Source organism: Triturus cristatus, chromosome 4_2 (assembly GCF_964204655.1).
Source record: "Triturus cristatus chromosome 4_2, aTriCri1.1, whole genome shotgun sequence".
Classification (NCBI taxonomy): domain Eukaryota; kingdom Metazoa; phylum Chordata; class Amphibia; order Caudata; family Salamandridae; genus Triturus; species Triturus cristatus.
Genome location: NC_140586.1, coordinates 502,384,817 through 502,407,585, shown reverse-complemented (window position 1 = coordinate 502,407,585; position 22,769 = coordinate 502,384,817). Strand labels below are relative to the sequence as shown.

The 22,769-nt window shown below is 43.5% G+C and overlaps 1 protein-coding gene across 1 annotated transcript in view; it reads right to left on the bottom strand.

Moving 5' to 3' along the window:
* Positions 1-551: 551 nt before the first annotated feature.
* Positions 552-22,769, bottom strand: part of LPAR3 (lysophosphatidic acid receptor 3) — a 196,406-nt gene continuing 174,188 nt past the window's right edge. The window contains exon 3 of the mRNA XM_085602081.1: positions 552-1,275. Within this exon, the coding sequence (XP_085458207.1) occupies positions 938-1,275 (338 nt within the window). The 3' untranslated portion in view covers positions 552-937. The remainder of the gene's footprint in view (positions 1,276-22,769) is intronic.

Below are 22,769 nucleotides of genomic sequence, written 5' to 3'. Positions count from 1 at the left end.
CCATTTTAACACACCTGTGCAGATGAGGTTCCAAAATATACCACCATTGCTTGAGAAAACTATATTGTGCAGTGGGTGCTTTGAAGCATTCTGTAAAAAATCAAAATATCCGTCAGTGGTTAGGCAGCAACTATAAGTAGTTGTGACATGCTACAGCTGTAAATAGTTACCTATTTATGGAACCTGTCATGGTGCAACATGTGGCTGTAGGTGCTAGAATGATACTTCAGAAAGGGAGCACTCTTCTTGTGTTTTTAAATAAAATATATCTGTTCACCATCATGCTACTTCAACAACCTATTGCCATAAAATTCCAATTGTTACCCATTGCAGTACTAATGTACACACATACAAATAATAAAGTACATGCTTCAGAGGCATGTTCACAGGTGCTGTAGTTCAAGTCTGTACCCATATTTATGTGGTTTGTTGCTTTTCTGCTAAAGTGTTGGTCACACAATGCCATCTCCATGAGTTTCTTTCCAACTCTTAGATGAACTTTATATCACATTTATGCATGGAAGTGTAGCATATAAATACTTGAAAACATATCTGACACACAATTTTATTGGAAACTGAACACCAATTAAACAAATATTTAAAATGTACATAATAACCTGAGAAATTAATAACCACAGTGCACAAACATTGTAGTAACTTACTCTAGGAGTAGGCCTATTTTCAGTAGAATTATTGTCTAACACGTTTAGAACTGGTGACCTGTAAGCGATTTTTTAACTAGGCTAATCAAATAAATAATAAACACTGGAACACAAAAATGTATGCTACTATATGGGTTTGTTGGGTTTCTAATATACAGTAGATTAACTAGTTTTAGTTTAACACTATGTAGTTTTCTGCATTGGTCAGAAAAGTCAGTTCTTATTTACAATATGGTTGGTTTGCTGCCTGAGGGAAAAGGCTCTTTTGAGAATTGTCATATGGGCACTTTCTCATTGACCATCCCTTGGGTTGTGTTATCTTCGAAATAATGACTATTGGTACTGGCATTGCTTCGAATACTAGTCGTCATGGCTGAAGGTAGCCTTGAAGACCGACGTTCTAAAACTTCATAAAATCTACAGCAGATCATCCTTTTCATCGTCCTCCACATCTCTTCATCTCTATAGGAATAAATGATGGGATTCATGACGGAGTTCATCAAAGCCAGTAGGAGAAACCATCTCTTCACTTGCTGCACACCACACTGAGTGCAATTCAAGCCGTCAAGCAGCAGAACAACCATCCCCGGAGTCCAACACACAACAAATACACCTATAGAAACAGTTTAAAAAAACTGAAATTAGTTTCATGGCTATAGAAAGACAAAGGTCTGAGAGAAAAAATACAGTTCTATATACTGGATCATCAGAGGAGACTATTTAATACAATTAGGTTTCAGTCAAATAGTTACATGTGGAAACAAACATATATATATATCAAGGTCTCCCTGAGACCAAAACACGTCTGGGCTTTATTATGTTGGTCCTGGCTTACATAAGATTGAATTAATAAATTGAAGATCGTGGCAGACTTGCGAGTGCGACCGAGTGTCTTCTTGTGAGAAGTTTGGGGATATATATATATATATATATATATATATATATATATATATATATATATATATATATATATATATATATATATATATATATATATATATAATGCCCACGGAGGCGTGTCTAAAAAAATCATCATTCTATTAAAGACTCATAAATTGGAAGACTTGGATTACAGAATGTAATATATTACACATGTGTGCGTCCAAAGTTCATTTGTGGCATGGTAACTGTCTGGAATACATTCAATGGTAACTTGCGTACTTCCTCAAAACTCATTTAACAATTATTTGACCAAGAGATTGATACATTTTTAGATTGATTATTTTGTTGCATATTTAAGTTTTGTTCTTGTTTTGACTGGATAAATGACCATAGGGACAAAAAGCTAGGTCTTCTTTCTGTACATTAGCATATACTTACTCCTTGGTCCTGAAGAAGCGACAGTATCAGGCGTGAAACACGTATTGACCTAATTTCCTGTGTAACATTAATTTGTGGCAATAATTTTTGCAATAAAGTCATTAAGAAAACTAAAGAGCTGTAAAAGTCTGTAGTATGATACCTAAGGAAAAAGAAGAGACCCTCAAATGCTGTCTGCTTGCAATCATAATCATAATTTCAGTGAAAATATCTAGGTAGTTACACGAACCTTAATTTATGCCCGCTGCAAGAAATAATCACAACATGCACAGTCAAAACAACTGCTCACTGATTGCAAAATAAATATAGGAATAAATAAGAACATTTAACAAGACAACATCAACAATCCACACATGAACAAAGAAAGGATACCTTATCTATAGTGATGTCACTTCTAATGTGAACAGTAACGTGATTTGTAATGTCAACACTGATGTCATCGATGACATTTGCAATGGTATCTGTCAAATCATGTGACCTCATGAGCATGCCATGTGGATTTTCAGGGCAGGGGCACAATTTATAGTTTCTGCAGGGAACCAGAACTGTCAGATTCAGGGGATTTTAGTTTTGTTTCCCACCCATAACTTCGCTGTATGTTTGTAAGTGAATTTCTGTAGTGTTTTTAAATGTTATGGTAATGTGTTTTGAGCAGAAGTCACCAGAAGGTACCCGTAGCAAAGATTTTCCTTTACTTTTTGTTTTTTAATGATATGCTACATCTGACTCCTGTGCATGGCCATGACATGCACAGCAGGAGATGGCAGCAGAGTTGTCATGCCCTTTGGCCAATTTTGGAGCGTGACTAACCCCTGCTGCAGCTATCTATCAGAAATTGAAAAAATACAGGGGGATCTTGCAGTGGGTTTGCTAGCCTAACCATCCCATTGCAGGATGGGCAGGTTGGGAAAACACAATTCTCAATTCATCTAAACACAATCGTTCTCTTTTTTTCTTTGGCCCTTCGGATTGGATTTTGGACCTTCACTCAGAGTAGCCAAAGGTAGCCTTCACCTCCCTAGACCGTTTTCCAGTCCAATGAAGCACAGGCAGTTTAGCATGAGTGTTTCTTTAAAAGCCATGCCGTTTTAGGCAGTACATTTAGAAAGTATGGTTTATCAGTTATCATTTCATCCCAATACTTTGAAAAGAATTCTAGCTGGATGCTATCCCCTAACTTTAATGTAGGTCGTGTTTGTTAGCTACATGTAGTGTGTGCACTGCTGGGCTGGAATTGAAACAAATGGCATTCCTACTTTTAGCTCCTGTTGCACGCAGGCACACAAGCTAAATCTGTAACCAGTGACCACAAAATAGGAAGTAATTCCTGGACGGGCTGTTGATGACATCCCTACTTTTAGCTTCTGGTCCAGCCTGGCACACAGCCCATGTCTATCACAAGCGACCACAAAATAGGAAGTTACTCCTGGATGAGAAGTTGTAATCAAGAAACAAAAAAATTTAAACTTCTGGCCTTCCACTCTGCCTTTATATGGTCAAATGCTAACCCTGTAATTTTATTGTTCCAAAAGTACCACTTTTACACACGCTTATAAAACATTTGCCGTATTACTCTCATCCTTTTTGGATGTGATATACAATTACAGAAAATCTCAGCCCACTTCAAAATGTAAGGCTAAGTTAAAGCTGCAAGCCTGCCATGCAGTTTATGGGTGTGTTGTTTCAAAGTTCATCTAGGCAAATGCGAAGATGTACAGGATCCGCAGTTCCAAACAGACCCTGTATCTGTAATTAGGATCAAAGATGGAAGGAAGGAGCCAGGAAAAAACACAAAAATAGAAAAGCAATATTTTAAGCATTCGGTTAAAAAAAGCTGATCGCTGGTTCCAAAAAAAGCAGTGGCAACATTGTGGGACATTCTCCATGACATGTGAGTTCATTTTATTCAGATCCACGCCACGTGTTCAAGATAACCAAATATTATGTAATATTGCATTTACATTAACTGTTCACGCATTTATTTTATGTGGATACCCTGAAAACTTGACATTAGCAAAAGCTGGATTCTATTAAACGAGAAGGACATGATGGAACAGAAGGCATGACTGAAACAAGCATTTTTGGGAGCTCAAGGCAAAAAGCATTTTGCCACTGGATGCCTCTACATCATCCAGGAAAGTGTTTTTTAAGGCCCTGTTTATGATGTGGCACAACCTCGTGGTGGCAACTTAAGGCACTCCCCTCTCCTTGCTTTGCCTAATGGAAGTGACAATCGAGCTAGGGGAGGAACAACTTAACTGTATACAACATCCTTTATTAGCAAGACATCCAATGTACAGGCCTCTTATGTCATCAACCTTTAGACTCACAAAATACAAGTCCTGAAAGTCCAATATTGATATGATTTGCAGCTTAAAAAGAAAAGCCCTTGATTTTCTGATGACATCACACATGATATTATGGGTGTGGTTTGCAGAGGGTGCAAAATGTTTTTTCCTAAGTAGTTGTGTCCTACTCCTGACTTGGCTGTTACTCACTACTGAATCCGGAAGAGTAAATCGCAGATCTTAATGGAAACAATATGAGTCCAGCCCAGCATTTTAACACCGACTTTTAACGCACCACAAGAAGCACATGTGTGTGCTTGTGTGCTGATGTTATTTTCACTATTAAACCAATCAATCTATGTATATGGATGTATGTGTTGGTAACTGTGGAGTGTGAACCTAGCTCAAGAGCAATGGAGAGTTGCACAGGGGGCATAGCCAGGGCCACCTTTTGGCATGTGCGAGCTAGGCTCAGGCTGCCAATTTTCACATTGGCGCATACACCTATCTGCACTAAAATCACGTAAACAGCAGCAGCCGTATATATTTTTTTTTTTGCAGATTTATATAGCGCGATCTTAACCCGAAGGTATCAGAGCGCTTTATGAGCACCAGTTATGTTAGACAAGGGCCCATTCATGTTTTGGTAGGCACGGGGAGATTAAGTGATTTGCCCTGAATCACAGGTTGTTGAGCCGATGCCGAGGCTCGAACCCGGTTCCCCAGCTCCAAAACCGGCAGCTCTAGCCATAAGGCTACATCCTCTCTACTTGGCTCCGATAATTCAATTTAATATGCTTTTAGTAAGGTAGGGTCTGGTCTGTGAACACATAAATGGACCCCTCCTGCCTCACTTTACACACGAACAGCAAGGGCACCAAATGTCTTACTTCCCTGGGCGCTATCTGAGCAAGGGTCGGCGTTGGGCATAGACCCCTGGAAAAAGGCAATCTCTGGGGGAAGGTCAAGGGTAGACTATTGGATCAAGGGTGGGGCTCCTTAAAGATGTGTGTTCAACTTGTTTTCTGAATTATAGGAACTTGTGATCTAGTATTAAACTGTGTGAACTATATGAATTTAAGTTTTACAAATGAAAAATCCTTTCTGCTTGCTGTGGATTTATATATTTCTGAAACAAATGAAAGTATTCAAAGGTTCAAGGGAATCTCCCTGTCCTCATTTGTCATCCCTAACTTTGAAGGTCCAAAAAAAGAAGCAAAGCACATTTAAAATGGTAATTTAGCCCCAATTGCTGCCTTGTTTACAAAACTAGAACAAGCATTTGCAATACAATAGGTCTCGCATTTACACGAGTTTAAGCTATTGGCATTGTAAATGACAATGCCTTTTATTTGTTTTGGAAACGAAAACGAAAACAAAAATAAAAGGCATTGTTATTTGCAATGTCAATAGCGCATACTCGCGTAATGCGAGACCTATTGCATTGCAAATGCTTGTTATATTGGGCGTCAGGCCTCAGGGAAGCTGGACGTAAACCTGTCAGATACGGGTCTGGGATCCAATGCCTCGCCTTTAAAAAACAGAGTGAGGCGGCTCGGACAAACATAGATCAAAGCTTAGAAAGACTCTCTCCCTTGAGAGCTGCTAAGTATAGAGGCTAGAAGAAAACAGGGCAGGCAGCAGGGCACACGAGGCAGGGAGCAGGGCACACAAGGCAGGGAGCAGGGCACACAAGGCAGGGAGCAGGGCACACAAAGCAGGGAGCAGGGCACACAAGGCAGGGAGAGGGGTACACAAGGCAGGGAGCAGGGCACACAAGGCCGGGAGCGGGGCACACAAGGCAGGGAGCATGGCACACACCAGCAGGGAGCATGGCACACAAGGCAGGGAGCAGGGCACACAAGGCAGGGAGCAGGGCACACAAGGCAGGAAGCAGGGCACACAAAGCAGGGAGCAGGGCACACAAAGCAGGGGGCAAGGCACACACCAGCTCGGGGCAGGGTGCACACCAGCAGGGAGCGGAACACACGCCAACATGAAGCAGGAGGCACAAAGCAGAGAGAAGGGTACACAAAACAGGGAGCGGGGCACACACCAGCAGGGAGCAGGGCACACTAGGCAGGGAGCAGTGCACACAAAGTAGAGAGCAGGGCACACAAAGCAGGGGGCGGGGCACACACCAGCATTGAGCAGGGTGCACAAAGCAGGGAGCAGGGCACACAAAACAGGGAGCACGGCACACAAAGCAGGGAGCAGGCACACAAAGCAGGGAGCAGGGCACACAAAGCAGGGAGCAGGACACATAAGGTAGGGAGCGGGGCACACAAAGCAGGGAGCGGGGCACACAACGCAGGGGGGGCGGGGCACACCAGCATGGAGCAGGGTGCACAAAGCAGGGAGCAGGGCACACAAAACAGGGAGCAGGACACACAAGGGAGGGAGCGGGGCACACACCTGCAGGGAGCGGGGCACACACCAGCAGGGAGCGGGCACACACCACCATGGAGCAGGGTGCACAAAGCAGGGAGCAGGGCACACAGAACAGGGAGCGGGGCACACAGCAGCAGGGAGCAGAGCACACGCCAACATGGAGCAGGGTGCACAAAGCAGGGAGCAGGGTACAAAAAACAGGGAGCGGGGCACACACCAGCAGGGAGTAGAGCACCCACCAGCAGGGAGCAGGGTACCCAAAGCAGGGAGCAGGGAATACAAAGCAGGGCAAACAAAACAGGAAGCAGGGCACACACCAGCATGGCACACAAGGTAGGGAGCATAGCACACAAAGCACGAGGCGAGGCTCACACCAGCAGGGTGCAGAGAACACAAAGCAGGAATCAGGGAACACAAAGCAGAAAGTAGAGCACCCAAAGCAGGGAACAGGGCACATGAGGCAGGGAGCAGGGCACACGTCAGCGGGGAGAAGTACAGGGCGGCAGGGAGGAATGCACACACCAGCGGGGAGCAGGGCACACACCGGCAGTGCATACAAAGCAGGGAGCAGGGCACACCACTGCAAGAAGCGGGGCGCACAACATTAGGGAGCATTGCACACAGCAGGAAGCATGGGTACACACAAGCAGGGTACAGGGCACATGCCAGCAGGGAGATGGAAATACACCAGCAGGGAGCAGGGCACACTCTGGCAAGGAGCAATCACACAGCAGCAGGCAGCAAGGTACACCTCAGTAGGGCACACATCAACAGGGCACCCATCTGCAGGGAGCAGGACACACGCCAGCAGTGAGCATAGCACACATCAGCAGGGCGCACAGCTGTCCGCAGCCTCACTGCACCTCCCCTCTGTTTGTGCCGACATCAGATTCCTCAAACTTTGTGAAGCTGTCTTGGAACCCCTTTTGCCCGCGCACACACGCACATGGTAAAGCACATGCCTGTTCGTAAGTTCCCGGCTCCTGCATGTCACGTTAGAAGCGGTTTTCCTTACCTGATCTGAACACGATGATGCAGCAAACCAGGATGCTTCTGAGGTACAGCCCCGGCTCCATGGTGTCTGGGGATTGATGGGGTTCTGCTCTGGCCCAGAGAGAGATGGCAGGTCTGGGATTCTGTGAGGTGCGCCGCGGCCTTCTCATGGGGCTATGCACAAGAGAGGCCGGCCGGGGTTCCTGTGTGACACAGCGTCGGGGCGGCTGCAGCTGCTTGAGAGAGGCTGGCAGGACTGGGGCTCCTGTGAGGTGCACCACTTCCTTGTCATGAAGTTGTGTGTGATAGGTTGTCCGGGCTGGTTGTTCTGTGATTTGCGCCTCGTCGTGAGGTTGTAAAAATTGCGGTACTTACTTCATTTGTTTGAGAGAAGCTAAGCTGCCAGGGTAGGGGGCCCTGTGAGGTGGACGCTGCTCGTGCCTGTTCGTAAGTTCCCAGCTCATGCATGTCACGTTAGAAGTGGTTTTCCTTACTCCGCGACCTTCGGAGAGGGGTAGCACACCCAGAGTGTCAACAGAGCGGAGTAGGAAGTAAACGTACCTGTGAGACCGGGAGCGCAGGGACCCCGGATCGGCCTACAGCTGAGAGGGAGTCGGAACCAGTGGAGGTGCTTACTGCTGGGCATTGGCGCACCGTGCTTCTGTCTCTTACTTGTCTGTAGGCTTAGGGGGGGGGGGAGGCGAAAGTATGCCACCATGCGCACACGTGTGGACATCCCTACGCTAATGAAGGTAAACTTACGGGGGGGGAGGGAGTGAAAGCGAAAGCACACTGCCATGCGCGAGCGTGTTGAACTCCGGCTTAAGCTATTGAAAGTTAAGTTACGGGGGGGAGGGAAAGCAAAAGCGCCGCCATGCCCGTGCATGTCGAACTGCGGCATTTTCGTTGCTAAGACAACAAGGAGCAGAAAGGAAACTGATTAGAAGGGAGGGGGAAGTGTGAAAAGAGCGGGGAGAGAAGGGAGGGTGAAATAAAAAACAAAGGAGCCAAAGCTATAGAGAAGGGAGGGGGGAGTGGGAGCAGCTGTGCACGTGCATGTGATCGTGCACTCAAGGTTTAGGCCATCCAAAAGACTGTGGGTAGCACTTTGAAAATCCCACATACAAACTGTCTCTTCGAGCCTTTGGCTCGCGAGACCTAAAAATGAGTCTTTTTTAAATGAAACATGCTGCTGGATACTGAGAGCAGAGAAGAAACATTCTGTTCTGGGGAGTTTTCACAGTACGTCGAAAAACAGCTACATCATGACACTTTTGAACAACTTTACAAGTAACAAAAAGCAGTCCTGAGCAGGGTCCCATCTAAGATTAGTGATTGGTAAAATTGCCCTTTTGGCGTGAAGCTGATGCCTTGCAGTAGAAAATAGCAGTTCTTAGTTTATTCTGGTGGAAATCCAAGTTCAACAGTAACACTTGGTTTGTACTTGGATCCCGTGTCTAAAGTGACATCGCACCACTAAAATGTTCTCAGCCAAAATGTGTCAAAAAAGAAAACACCAAAGCCTACAGAACAAAGAAATACAGAAAAAAGCACTGAGTGGACCAATTTTAAAGTGAAATAGGCCCACCCACACAACTGACAGAAAGAGGGTATACATGTTCAGTGGGTGACTATTAGAAACAGCACGGTAAAAGTGCATTGGGGGTGAGTAAACTACACGAAAATCTATTGGGAGAGCAAGCAGGATATTGGGATGCAGGAAAAATAATAAGACAAGCATTGGCAAAGCCAATATGCCTTGGCAATCAGAGAGCTATTGGCGTTGTCAATCGGAAAGTCTTTTAGCCATTTGTTATGGAGTGGAGTGGATGTATGTGGTATGGAGTGAAATTATGTGGGTTGAATTTGGAATTGTTTGTTTTGGAATTGTGTGGTGTTGAGTGGAGTTATATATGGTGGAAGTATGTGGCATGGTGTGCAGAGGACATATGTGGATAGTAATTATCTGGTTTTTAGTGTACTGAATTATCTGGAGTGGAATTATGTGCCATGGGGTGTAACTATGTGGAGTGGTATGGCGTGTTGTAGAATGGCATGTAGTGGAATGGAATTATGTGGTGTGGAGTTGAATTTTGTGGTATGATGTGGAATTCTGTGGTGTGGATTGGATGTATGAGGTGTGTAGAGGAATTGTGTTGTCTAGTGAAATTGCGTGGGTTTTCCTTTCACTGTGGGGTTCCCCAGGGATCATCGTTGAGTCTGACACTATTTAACATCTATGTTTAATGTATGGCCGAGTTAATTAGATTGCATAACTGCATGTGAGCAGTCAATGAGTCAATGGTTAATAACTGCCTGAAGCTCAACTCTGAGATGACGAAGGTCATTCTATTTGGAAAATCCACATCACTCTGGTCTCCTTCCTGGTAGCCACATGAACTAGGATCTCTTCCCACACCTGTTAGAAAGGTTCGTAGCCTGAGAGTGTTGTTGGATGACAAACTCACCTTGGTAACAAAGGTTAAAGAAGTTACATCATGTGGTGTGGAATGGAAATGTGTGAAATTGAATTGTGTGGCATTGATCAGTGCGGCATTGAGTGAAATTATGTTGAGGGGAATTATGTGGCATGGTGTGGAATGTATTTATGTGGATTGCTGCTTTATGGCACAGAGTGGAATTATATGCCGTGTATCTATGTAGTATTGGGTACACTGTAATTATGTAAAGGTGAAAAACATTTTAAAAGGCTATAAATTCCATAAAAGTGCCCACCAGTGTCCAAATCCTATACGCTTGTCACTGGAATCCCTTGCTGTTGCTATTTCTTTTTTTTAACTAGACCATTTGTACAAATTCCAATGCACACTTTCATACCGTTTTGCAGAGTACCAAGCCCAGTTGTAGAATGGTGTGCTGCACAGGGAAGGCCCCAGCCCTCTTCAATCTTTTGTGACACTGCTCCCGAAGGGGGGAGAATGCTAAGCTGTACAGCTGGAGACTGATGTAACGCTTTGTTGTCAAAGGCTTGTTTTATTTCTGGTCAAGGAGAGGCTCAGTGCCACTTGCCGCGCCATAGAACCTTCACAGCCAGTGTTGAGAGACTGAGCTTAGCTTTACAGGGAATGCTGGAGAACATGTTATGGCCTACTTTTGTTGATTGTAAGCCCTCGCCTACAACCTGTGGCAAAAGTGGCACAACAGGGAAGAGGCACATGTTCAGAAGGATGGAAGGCTGAAATGTGTTGCATGGATCCGGTATATTATTCAAACAAAACTGGAACTTCATCACCACAATTCGCTAACAATCAGACAAAGAAAAAACATCTAATTTCAGGTTTAAACAAGACGAGGGCAATGCCTCATTTATTTTTGTGCTCTGAAGCTACCAAAGCACTTCACAAAAGCCCAAACAAAGCCCAAAACTTCAGAGAGTGTCCAGTTTCACAAAGACAGGTGCAGGGTTTGCTTGGCAGTCCTTAGAGCAGCCAGTCTAGGGAAGGTGGGGGTTTGGATTAACCAGCTCATTGTCAACACTTGACACATTACGTAATACAGATGATTTCGGAAGTCAAATAAATAAATGAATAAATAAAGCTCATATCAAATGCCATCAGCTCATGTAATAAGCAGGCCAGCCAGTGCCTTCCGTGACTGAATTAAAAAAAAACAGGAGACAGAGTGAGTGATAGGGTTTATAAAATACTTGAAGAGTGTATTTCGTTAACATTTGAAAACTTTGATAATAATATGGCACATTAGGGCCTGGCACTCAGAGGTACTTGTTCAAAGTGATAGTTTTTTTAAAAAGTGCAAAGAACCCTTGCAGTCGGAGGTTCGGGACAGGAGGAGAGGACGTGGCGTTAAGGGCAGAGCTGACGACTATGGAGCTGGGAATCTGGGTTACAGTTTCGGCGTTGGCGCAACATCCTGTGATCTTGGGAAAATCACGTAATCTCCCTGTTACTACAAATATGAACGTATCCTTGAGTAATGTAACTGGCGCTCATGTATAGAGTTCTTTCGGCATTGTCCCCAACATCCTGTGATCTTGGGAAAATCACTTAATCTCCCTGTTCCTACAAAAATAAATGTGTCTTTGTGCAAAGTAAGTGGCGCTCACGTAAACCGCTCTAATAATACATTCGAGTAGTGATCGCGCTAGATAAAACTGCATTAAAAAAAAGAGAGAGACGGAGCGAGTGAACTGAAAGCACAAGCACTGTATAGAGCGCTCCAAGACAAAGACATAGTTTCCAAAATGGGGTTAGTGAATGTTTACAAGTACTTGTTCAGTGCTCTGGGGGAAGGGCCAAACTCAGGAGAGGCATGATGCATACACGCGATGGACAAATGGGAACAAAGGAGTTGAGAGTGACGATGGTTCAAGCAAATGGAAAGCCTTTGGGCGGGCTGAAGTCCACAGATAGAACACTATACGTCTATTCGAGACAGTGCATGCGCTGTCTAGCCAAAACCTAAAATGAGACAGTGATCACTTTACTTCAAAAGGAGGTGCTGAATTGGCATTTTTTATCCGACTTGGAGAGAGAGTATAAAGTGCTAGACTTTTGCCACAATTCCAGGGGCCACATGTGAACTATGGGGTCCAGGTTTGAAAATTACATCTGAAATGTTGCGTCCATTTCTGTAGACCATGACCAGGGTATTATATCTAGAGTTGGGGTCCTTATTTGAAGTTTCCAGCCCTGTTCTGCAGGGGCAACTATGGAGTGTTGTGTTCAGTTTTAGAAGCATGCTCTGAAGTGTTGTTTCTAGTTCTGGAGACACCGCTTACAGCACTGATAATCAAGAGCGACCAAAGCACAGTATTTTGGGTTGGCGGGGGACTGTGCAGGATTGAGTTTCAAACACATGAAATATGGATACTTAAAACATCTTGGAATGCTTGAAAAACATGCAATAACGCTTTATATGTAAGGTCTGTTAAGTATTTTTGCGTTTTGTGTGTGCAACCAGTTGCCTTACCGTGGCACTCAAAGGAAAATGGGGTACATTCATTGATAATCTTGATGCAGAGACTGTGGAAAATTAGTCTATACTTAAAGTAATTGTTTCAAAACTTTACAATTATCCCCTTGCCTCCTTATTGCACCAACCAAATCACCAATCAATAAAAGGGAGTCATTCAACAACTTTTTAGACAATAAAAAGTTTAAACATGGACAGAAATGATAGACTTTATGATAAATTCCCTCCACAAAACTGGCAGAATTGGAGCAAAGAAGACAAAATAAGGAGGGGGCAGACGGGATGAGGTAGTTGGGATGAAGAGGGGAAGAGGATGAGATTAATTTGTGTTTTGTTGGTTACTTGAATTTTGCTATACTTCCAGGGCTCGATGGAGAACAAAGAGGATCCCTTGCAAATTTTCTCAAACCACCCCTCGCACTTCATGTAGTGAACTTGTGCAGCAAGCAAATCTGGCCACTACAAGGGGGATTTGGGAGTCCCTCCCCCCAAGGCATTTTTGAAAAAAAAATCAAAAATGGCCCATTTTAGAACACATTTTTTGTTATAGAACTTTGTTCTAATCATTGAATGGATGTATGGAGCTTAGAGATATGGTTGCGTGGCTCAGAGAAAGAATGAATAACTGGACGAGTGAGGAGTGGGTGGATGGATAGATTACAATAAATACATTTAGCTATGTGGAGCAAATGGTCTAAATGCACTTACCAAGGAAGGTTGTACTGGTTTTCACACTAATGGAAGGCATGGACCCACCATACCCTAAAAGAGGTTTAAAGACTAGATTAACGTTCATGTTTTCCCATCTCTACTCTGTAATCTTCCTACCTAGTTTGTAAATAGCAGTGATACTTACAAGTATTAAAAAAGAAGCATTGAGACATATAGGATCTACTTCGGTATAGGAGCTATTTGCTTAAATGAACAGAAGTGCCAGAGAAAAACGCTGCTTTGAGAAAGAATAAGAATTGATTTTAGGGGCTCCCACACCCCAGCAGAGACACCATATTTTCTCCTAGTTAAACAACAATCTGGATTTGAAAATTAAGGATTATATAGCTGTATTTCCCAACAACACAACAACTCTTCAGCATACACACCCTCTGAGGCATAACCAGCATGATAGATTGGCAAAAGACCTATGTCTTATGAGAGATGGAGAAAGACGAAATAGAGTTGAGAGATGATAGCAGTTTCTGTAAAATGATCCTCCTACAAAAAAGGTTTAAAATCCTTGTAAAAATGGTTTATTACATAGGATTTTTGAACAAACCTTTTACGTTTTTCTCACAGACTTTTTTGTTCAAAACGTTGTACTCATCAAAATGATTTAGGCCAGAAATAACTGATATGATATGACTGCAAGATGCTTTTACATTTTTTATCAATTTTAGTTAGTGTACTGTCATCTCTCTGATTATTGCTGATTTTTACCTTCTGTATTGTCGACTGTATTGACCTTCTTTCAGGACCCCGACAGGTGCTGGGGTCCATGTCCCAATATCCATGGACAAGGAAACAATGGTCTGAGAACTGGGAAAGTCTTGGACTCAAGTTGGGTCACCTTCTGTAGATTGCGAACACTGTGACTGGGTCTATGGATCAGGAAACACTAACCGGCATTGAATCCATATCTGTTCTGAAATGTTTGTAGTCTGGCTTCGCAGACCATCCACTGACTATATTGATTGGATGAGGAAGTTGTTTTCCCTTCAACCATTTAGGGGCTGCAGAGCCAAAGCCAGGTCACTGATACAAAGTTTCTTATTGGCTGGTCATAACAGTGAATACTCTGTTGCGGCTGCCTTTACAGGAAGTGAGGCTAAGCACCTGCAGCCAGAAAACAAATCTGCCACATCAGCAAAACCGTGATGCCTAGACCCCTCAAAGTTTAGAATTACACATATAGGTGTATATATAACTCAAAAGCAATGTGGTCACAGCGCTCTCTCATTGCTGGTGCTAGAGGGAGACAGTCCCCCTCAAAGCAGTCCAAATAAAGATAGCACCGCACTCCAGAAACTCCAATTCGTTTTGTTTAAAGGTTGCTGTCATTTTCGATATTTGAATGGAAGTAGATCAGGATGATAGAACTGCCGCTTAATTGGCTTGAGCACTGGGAATGTGAACAGTGAATAGCGAGAAGTCCAGAGCACAGAGAAATCTGTCTAGTGTGGTATCACTCCAAGCGGCTATAGCGTATGTGGCACTCTGCTTATGTCAAGGACACTAAATCAGCATACAAAAAGGCACTGGCCAGCTTTCGCAAATCCGCCAAGGAAGCTCAGAAGGAGTTTATTGGATCTTCCATCGATGCAGCCACTAACAAACCTAGGGCCCTTTTCAGCATTGTTTACTCCTTCCTCTCCCCTAGGGCGATGCAAATCTCTCTTTCACCCTCAACACATCTGTGTGAGGAGCTTGAGGATTTATTTGCAAACAAAATCAAGGCTATCTATGACCAGTTTTCTAACCAGGTCTTAGCAGTAGACCCCCCAGTGAAGGCACTGTCTACTGGTCCAGTGCTCAGGGATTTTTGGTTTATCTCCGCTGAGGATTCGGCTATGCTCCTGGCTAACTGCAAGTCTAGATCGCCTCAGGACTGATGCTTTCCAGACCAACTAAATTCAGCACTGAATATATTATCAATCCAATCCTCAATAAAATCCTATATGCCTCCCTGGAGTCTGCAACCGTGCTGAAGAGGTGGAAACAGGCCCTCCTACTTCCACATCTAAAAAACCTAACACAGATACTCAGTAACGCAGTCATTTTAGACCAATCTCTCGCCTTCCGGCACCAGTCAAGATGCTGGAGAAGGTGGTCAATAAGCAGATTTGCTTGTTTCTTGAATCAAACGCCCTCCTTCACTATTCTCAATCTGGCTTTCGGACCAGATACAGTAGTGAGTCCACCATACTGGAGGTTGTGGAATTCATCAAACTCAACCTTGACCTGGGTGTATCTGTGATGGTCATTCTGTTAGAACTGTCATCAGCATTTCACACAGTCTTTCATCCCATCCAGCTGAATAGACTAGATAGAGTTGGAATTTAAAGGAATGCACTGCCATGGATCAAATCGTATTTGGAGGAGAGATCTCAGGCGGTACTTCTTTCTCCTTTTCTCTCAGACCCTAGACTGCTTAAGCACGGGGTGCTGCAGGGCTCAGCCTTGAGTCTAATGCTTTTCAATGTCTACCTTGATCCCCTGGCCAAGCTGGTTGAAGAGCGGGGTCTGAAGATAACTTCATACGCTGAAGATACACAGCTGATGTTTTCATTTCAGAATGGAGTCCCTGACACGCTTAAGTGCTTCAAGGAGTGCCTAAAGCAGTATGCTAACTGGATGGTCGAAAGCTGTCTAAAATTAAATTCGGATAAACCAGAAATTATCTTTTTCGGCGCAGGTATGATCCCTGACCCTCTGTGCTGGTGGCCATTTGAGTTGGGGGCTTCCATCGCACCATTGACCTGCGCTAAGAATATGGATTTCAAATTTGACTCAGCCCTAACGTTTGAATCACAGGTCAAAGCAGTTTCAGCCAGCTGTTTTGCTACTCTGAAATCTGAGAAGGATGCTCCACTTGGTGTCTGTGACTTCCCTTAACACTGATGTCCATGCTCTTCTCACAACTAAATTAGACTACGCCAACAGTCTTCACCTGGGCTTGCCAAAGTACTTTCTGCAATGGTTGCAGATCATGCAGAATGCTGCAGCTAGCCTTACCCGTCAAGATCCCAATTCAGCAATCTGTATATGCACATCTTCATCAGCTTTACTGGCTCCCTGTGAGCAGTCCCATCAAATTCAAGGTAGTCAATTTTGCTTATGGAACCTTGGAGAACAAGGGACCTCTGTACATGAGATGCAGACTCAAGCCCTACCAGCAGAGGAGATCCCTCAGGTCTAACTCCCAGAGGCTCCTGCATATCCCGAGGAACCATAGGGCCAGACTCGGTAGGAGGTCCTTCAACTACTTGGCAGCTAAGCTTTGGAATACACTTTGAACCAGCCTTCGCCTTGTTCCCTCAGAAAAGCTGTTCAGAAAATGCCTGAAGACCCAACTGTTTAATGCTTAGCTTCCTTCTGCTCTTTAGGGCAGTCCAACTGTTAGCGCCGGGATGCTTACTCAGGAGTAGCCGCGTGCTCTACAAATGCCTTTGTATTGTATTGTATCTGAGGATTCTCTGCCCTAGTTGGGTAGATAGGGAGGAAATGCGACAATCAGAACTGGGGTGGCTACTATGGAGGAGCCTGGGCTGCCACAAAAGAATATGAAATTCAGAGCTGGTAGTGCAAGAGATGAGTGAGGGTTGACTGACAGGCTCCAGGAAAAGGAAGATCCAGAGTGGGCTGTGGGGCCGGGGTGGGCAACCGGCAGTCCGTGCATTGTGAGGAAATTAGACAAACTGCAGTAAATGTGAAAAGGATGCGAGAAAACATGAAAAAAGATGGAACATAAATTGTTGAGGCCTAACTTGATCCTGAGCATTATAAACATTGAGTAGGCCAATGCCATGACTGGGAGCTTTAGAAGCTGAAGTTTTGCGATGAGAGTTATCTGTGCACACTGTCGGAATTGAAATAGCAGGCACCATGAGAGACTGAATGCAGGAGATGAGCTGAAGAGCAAAGTGGGGGATGTAAACTCAAAAGCCCACTAAAGTTTGCACAATAGCAGGAAAGTGAGCCAACTAACAGGAAATGCACTGGGAACAGTAGATTAGTGAAAGGTGGACTGGCTGTGTGAAGCTGCTGGTTTGCTTATCACTGTGCAGGTGGCAAATGACCAGACTTTCAAAGGGGGACAGAAAGTCCTCTATGGGAAGATGCAGTGAGTGACTGAACCCACCTTCAAGGGAATTCTAGGGGGGTTCCATGACACACTCGTAGTTTACTAAGAAGGGGTGCGATCGATCAGCACACTGACTGTTTACCACCTCAAGGTGGTGTCAGTGTCCCTCCCATCAGCCTCTTTGCCTCTAACCCGCATTTGTAATATGGCACAGGCACACAGGCAGAGGGTGTGCTAATGTGAATGATACCACACTCCATGCATATGAGGAAATGCATCCTTAAATTGTGCTTCTAGCACCAGTGTAATCTTTATTTCCGAAGAGGGCCGCACAAGTATTTGCAGTACCCAGTGGTGCAAAACCCTGGTGCACAAACCAGTTGCAGCTCCGGGTCGCTTTGAATAATATGCCTCCTGGTGATTAAATCAGAGTTTAAAAGTCAAATAGTGATCACTCCCCCCACGACCTGTCCAAAGGCTTTATTTTTACTGAAATGCACTGTGAAAGGCAACATTTAGGTTATGAGATTAATTACTCTGAGGATTCTTCAGACAGAGAAAGGGAAGCGTCTCAGCAGAGGTGAAGGCAGGCAGTGCTGGCTTTGCATTCTGTCTAGAGCGAATGCACATACTTCTTTGTACAGAGGAAAACCGCACTTTTACCAATAATGTTAAAAAAAGTCCAAAGTTTTAGAACTACAAATGTTTAGGAGGCACTATTAAACAAGAACAGACCCGAGCAAAAGTTGAGAAAAATACAAGGTTAGACAGAAGGTACTGTGAACTGGATGGAAATGTGATGAGGGTGACTCACTATTCCTTGTTTCGAAGCCAACAGCACTAAGCTGATTCGGAATTCTAGGTAAATAAGTATAATGGAGAAATCAAAACTGCAAGTCCCAGCATGCACGTTGATGATGCTGATTTAAAAAGTAGTGGAAGAGAGTCACCCTCATAGCCAGCTGTCATTTAAGAGCTACGATGTAGCATCGGGGATGCAAACATTATATTCAGTCACTCGAGGCAAAATTTTGGATGACTGTAGGTGGTTCAGTGCTGAAAATGATACATACTATTCCGGATTTTCTGAACTGAAACAGTGAAACAAGCAGAGGTTCTGTAAAATTGAGTAGATCTATTTTGCACCACCTTGCACCTTCTTGAGTATAAGTACAACAAACAGAATTTGCTAAAATCCTAGCCCCAGATTTATAAGGACTTTGTGTCAGGTTTGCAATTTTCATGCAAACGCAATGCAAGGTGTTGTTTTGGTATTAACAATGCAACGCAAATTGATTTGCGTTTGGGTTGTAGACAAACTGTATCGCAAAGCATTACAATGCACTGGTATGTGCTACTTTGCATCAACGGGGCATTTCATGGGTGGTACGTAGGCATTCTCATGCACCCACCCATGGGTTTTCACAAAATCCCTAACTATGAAGGATTGTAGACAGGGGTTTGCATCAACATCCTGCAACTCTGAGGCAGGCGTAACAAGGAGAAATGTTTTCATTTCTCCTCATTTTTCCCTTTTTGCATGTGCGATACATTCTACAGCACACATACAAAGAAGGAAATGCCCTAAAGCATAGTGTGTTTTTTACAGGAAGGGACCCTTCAACAACAATGCTTTCTACAATGCAGACGCCCTTGCACTATGACACAACAGTGTCTGCGTTGGCACAGGGCAGTTTAAAGTGAACCAGCACAGAGAGCGAGCAGAACAGCGCCACATCTTAGTAAAGATGGCACTGTTTAGCTCCCTCCCTGTTACTCAGCATATTGCAGCAACTTTACTTGCTGCACTGCCTGATTTCTTTGTAAATCTGGGCCCTAGCCTCATTCAGCAAAGATTGTAAGAAACTAATTCTGCATTATTGTTCCTGATAATATAATAGGAAATATAGCAAATTCAATCTGCTCTATTTTTTTAAAGTGAAAACTTGACTATGTTTAAAAAACGAAATCAACTTACTTATTTCTTCATTCCAACATGTTTTATACAAGAACATAATCGCAGTTCTGTTACAGGGTTAGCATAGGTTGTACCAAGTGCAGCTTGTACAACAGTATATTGAGACGTTCTGTTGCATTTGTTTGGCTAACCCCACCTGAAGGTAGTTATAGAAAAAGAGCAAGGGACAGGTAGAGAAAGACATAGGAACAAGGGGGGAAAGAAGAGATAGGAGACAGGCAAGGGGAGTTACATTTCTTATCAGTTACATATGACATTCTGTGGGGATGTTGGAACCCCTGCAGGCTGGTGTTGGTGGGGCTCCCCCCTTGCGGCCGGCCCCGGAAGGCGACATTGGTTGAGATCAGTTAAGTACAATTTTCTGCGTGGTGCGTTCATAGGAGGTACCAGGTTGCGAACCGCCGGTACCTTATTTCACGGAGGTTCATAAGAGTCTAGGTACGTGTCATGATAGCCATGCAGCATTCAAATCCTGTGACCTTGCACTGCATAGTACCTACTACACGCCTATGGCCACCCCTGCTCCATCTAACCCATACCAGCTTTACCCTGCACCCAGCCCATGAGCCCAGAGTGCTCACAGTGCCAGTTTTTTTTGTGTTCACATATGAAAACAATGGTGGATTTATTTTCTAATATTTCTGAACCAGATCAATGGACTCAATACAATAAGTCTTCTTGTCAAATCTGCAAATCCGCTGGTGAGTGTGAAAATGAAGACAGGATATGCCTACCTGAGTCCCAACTCACATGTTCCCTGGGGCCAGTGGATATGCCGCCTGCCTTCTTGCCAGGGTCATAGCTTGGTCAGTCAATCAATCAATCAGGTGTTTTCTAAGCGTGACTACTCACCCGTAAGGGTCTCAAGGTGCTGGCGGGGAGGTAGCAGGCTCCAGTCCATCAAGGGGAGGTCAGTAAGATTGGGATCAGTAAGCTTCAGATTTCCCAACAATCAGGCTGGCATATGTTGTTAAAATACAATATGAGAAGAAGGACATAGGGGGGCTTAAAAGGCAGTGGAATGTTAGAGGAGTGTGGATAGTTGTGGGCACTTAAAACACAATAGTCATCAAACTAACCAAGTTTTAAGGCAGAGATGAGAAATCCGACAGGCATCTCACATTGACTGACTGAAAGCACAGTACCCAAATATTTACTACAGAGTAAACATTTTAGGAGGCTCTAACTCCCCAAACACCCCTTCCCTGAAGCTACGCCCTTGAGTCTTACACTACCCAACATTTTCTTTCTAAACACAGGTTTGAGTGCCGACCTTTAAGGGCCACCACAGCAAACAATTGAGTTGCTGCCATCCAATCATGTTGCTCAGGCCAGAAACTCTAACTCCATTGGACCAACAAAACAATTGTCCAATCACGTTCTTTAATTTTTTGATTTTTGATTCACCAAGCTAATCCAACATGAAGGCCAAATTTCAAAATATCTATAATTTTGTTACCTCTGTTTTGTTGCCTTTTTTTTGTAATTTCACAACACCTCTATAGGATCATGAGCTGGACAATCCAAAACCAAAATGCCTGAACTGTCTTACTCGTTTTTACCATTTGTGTGTCATTTTGCTACCTAAAGTCTACCTAAATGCTATTCACTTTAACAAAAATGTTTTGGAAATTAAATGTATTTAAGTTCCAGTCTTTAATTGGTTTGGAACTGCTAAATACTTATAATCATTCTCTCTCAATGAAGCCTATCTCTTGAGCCACAGCTACCATATCTAAGTCTAAAACTCTACAGTGAAACCTGTGTTTTACTCCTAGCAACTGGGTTACTTAATTTCATGAAAGTTTATCCACTATTCTAAACCCTTGTTACAAATCCACTTTCTAGAGGATTTAAGTTATTATTCTTCGCCTTGCTCTGTTCTATTTTTTGCTTGTTTAGAGCCAACTTTGAGGTCAGCAGCAGGCCTCCAGTTAAGCCGACTAGTTCTAGTTCCTTGATCAAGGACTGTTTTTGACCTGAAGCTTGGGTGATTTGACAGAAATATTTCCAGATTTTATCAAACAGGTCCCCTCCTGTGTTTGTCTGCCTCCTCAATCACATTTTTCTCATAGAGGTAAAGTGCTATTAGTCTTCATGACTGTAGGTAGAGTACAACCTAGCACTTCTAATATTTCTAATACTTCTAATATTTTTCCTCGAATTCTGTTCCAGAGCATCTTTCGAGTACTGTATTTCTGTCAATTTTAGCTTTAATTACCTATAATAAACATATTGTGGGAAAACGTGCCAACCAGGAGTTGATGCCTGGTGGTTCTTGCAGCATCCTAAAGATAAGGCCCCTTTGATGACAGATATGAGATCTAGCAGTAATGTCTGGTTTCTACAACTCTTTGATAGGGCCCAAGAATACTGCTCAACTTCAGAGCTCCTCACTGAGTGTCAATCACTGACTCCCTCCCACTGTCAGTTTATTGATGCCAAAATCCCATTGAGTCCAGACAAAATCGTCATACTGACCTTCTTTGTCACTTAATTTCCAGATATACCATGTCTTACAGTAAATAATTTATTTTTTGTCATGGGTATGTATATAGTACACCATCCCCTTATCCACCTAGTTCCTTTCCATGTACCTTGAGAATGCCCAAATTAGATATTGCAGGAGATGTGAACTACAGGGAAGGCAGATATGACTGGAGCCAGGGGACATACAAATGTTTAAGCAAGCATGTTTCCATGTGTCATCAAAATCATCATAAGTATTCAGAGGTCAAGCATTTTCCTTTGAAGGTCTTACTTTCTGGACTACCCAACTGGGTAGCAAGTAATGACTGAGGGGAACTATTTAACATTGTAAAGCAGTAGCACAAGGAGTACGTGTTGCTTTTTAGGTTGTTCTTCAGCTACAGAATAGCAATGGTTATGAGAAAGAAACATAAACGATGGGAAAAGGTTTGAAGAGTTCCATTCCCTATGAAGTAGGTCATTGATTGTGAGAATGTCTATAGACTGCAATCTGCACACAGGTTGGAAGTAGGTAGGGCTCTGAAATTCGTGAGATATGCTTCTAGAGTAAGAAGGTGTATTTGATTAAGTCCTTTATACAAAAAGAAGGTTATGCAACTGTTCATCGGGTGACCTGTGGAAAATTGGGTGGATCAAGAGGTGGTTTATCATTAGCTCAAAATAGTTGTGGAGATGAAGAATCTAAATATTTTGTGAGTAAGCTGTGACAGCGGCAGGAATGCAGGATAAGGATGACTGTAACTGAGCAATTAAGGATGACCAATTTTGTAACTTATGTCAATAGGCCCATCCAATATTGGTTGTCTGTTTATCAGGTTACCAGAGCGTACATTGTGAACATAGTAGAACGACTTGTATAGCTAGTTTAGGTTTATGTATACTATTGGTATTTTAGA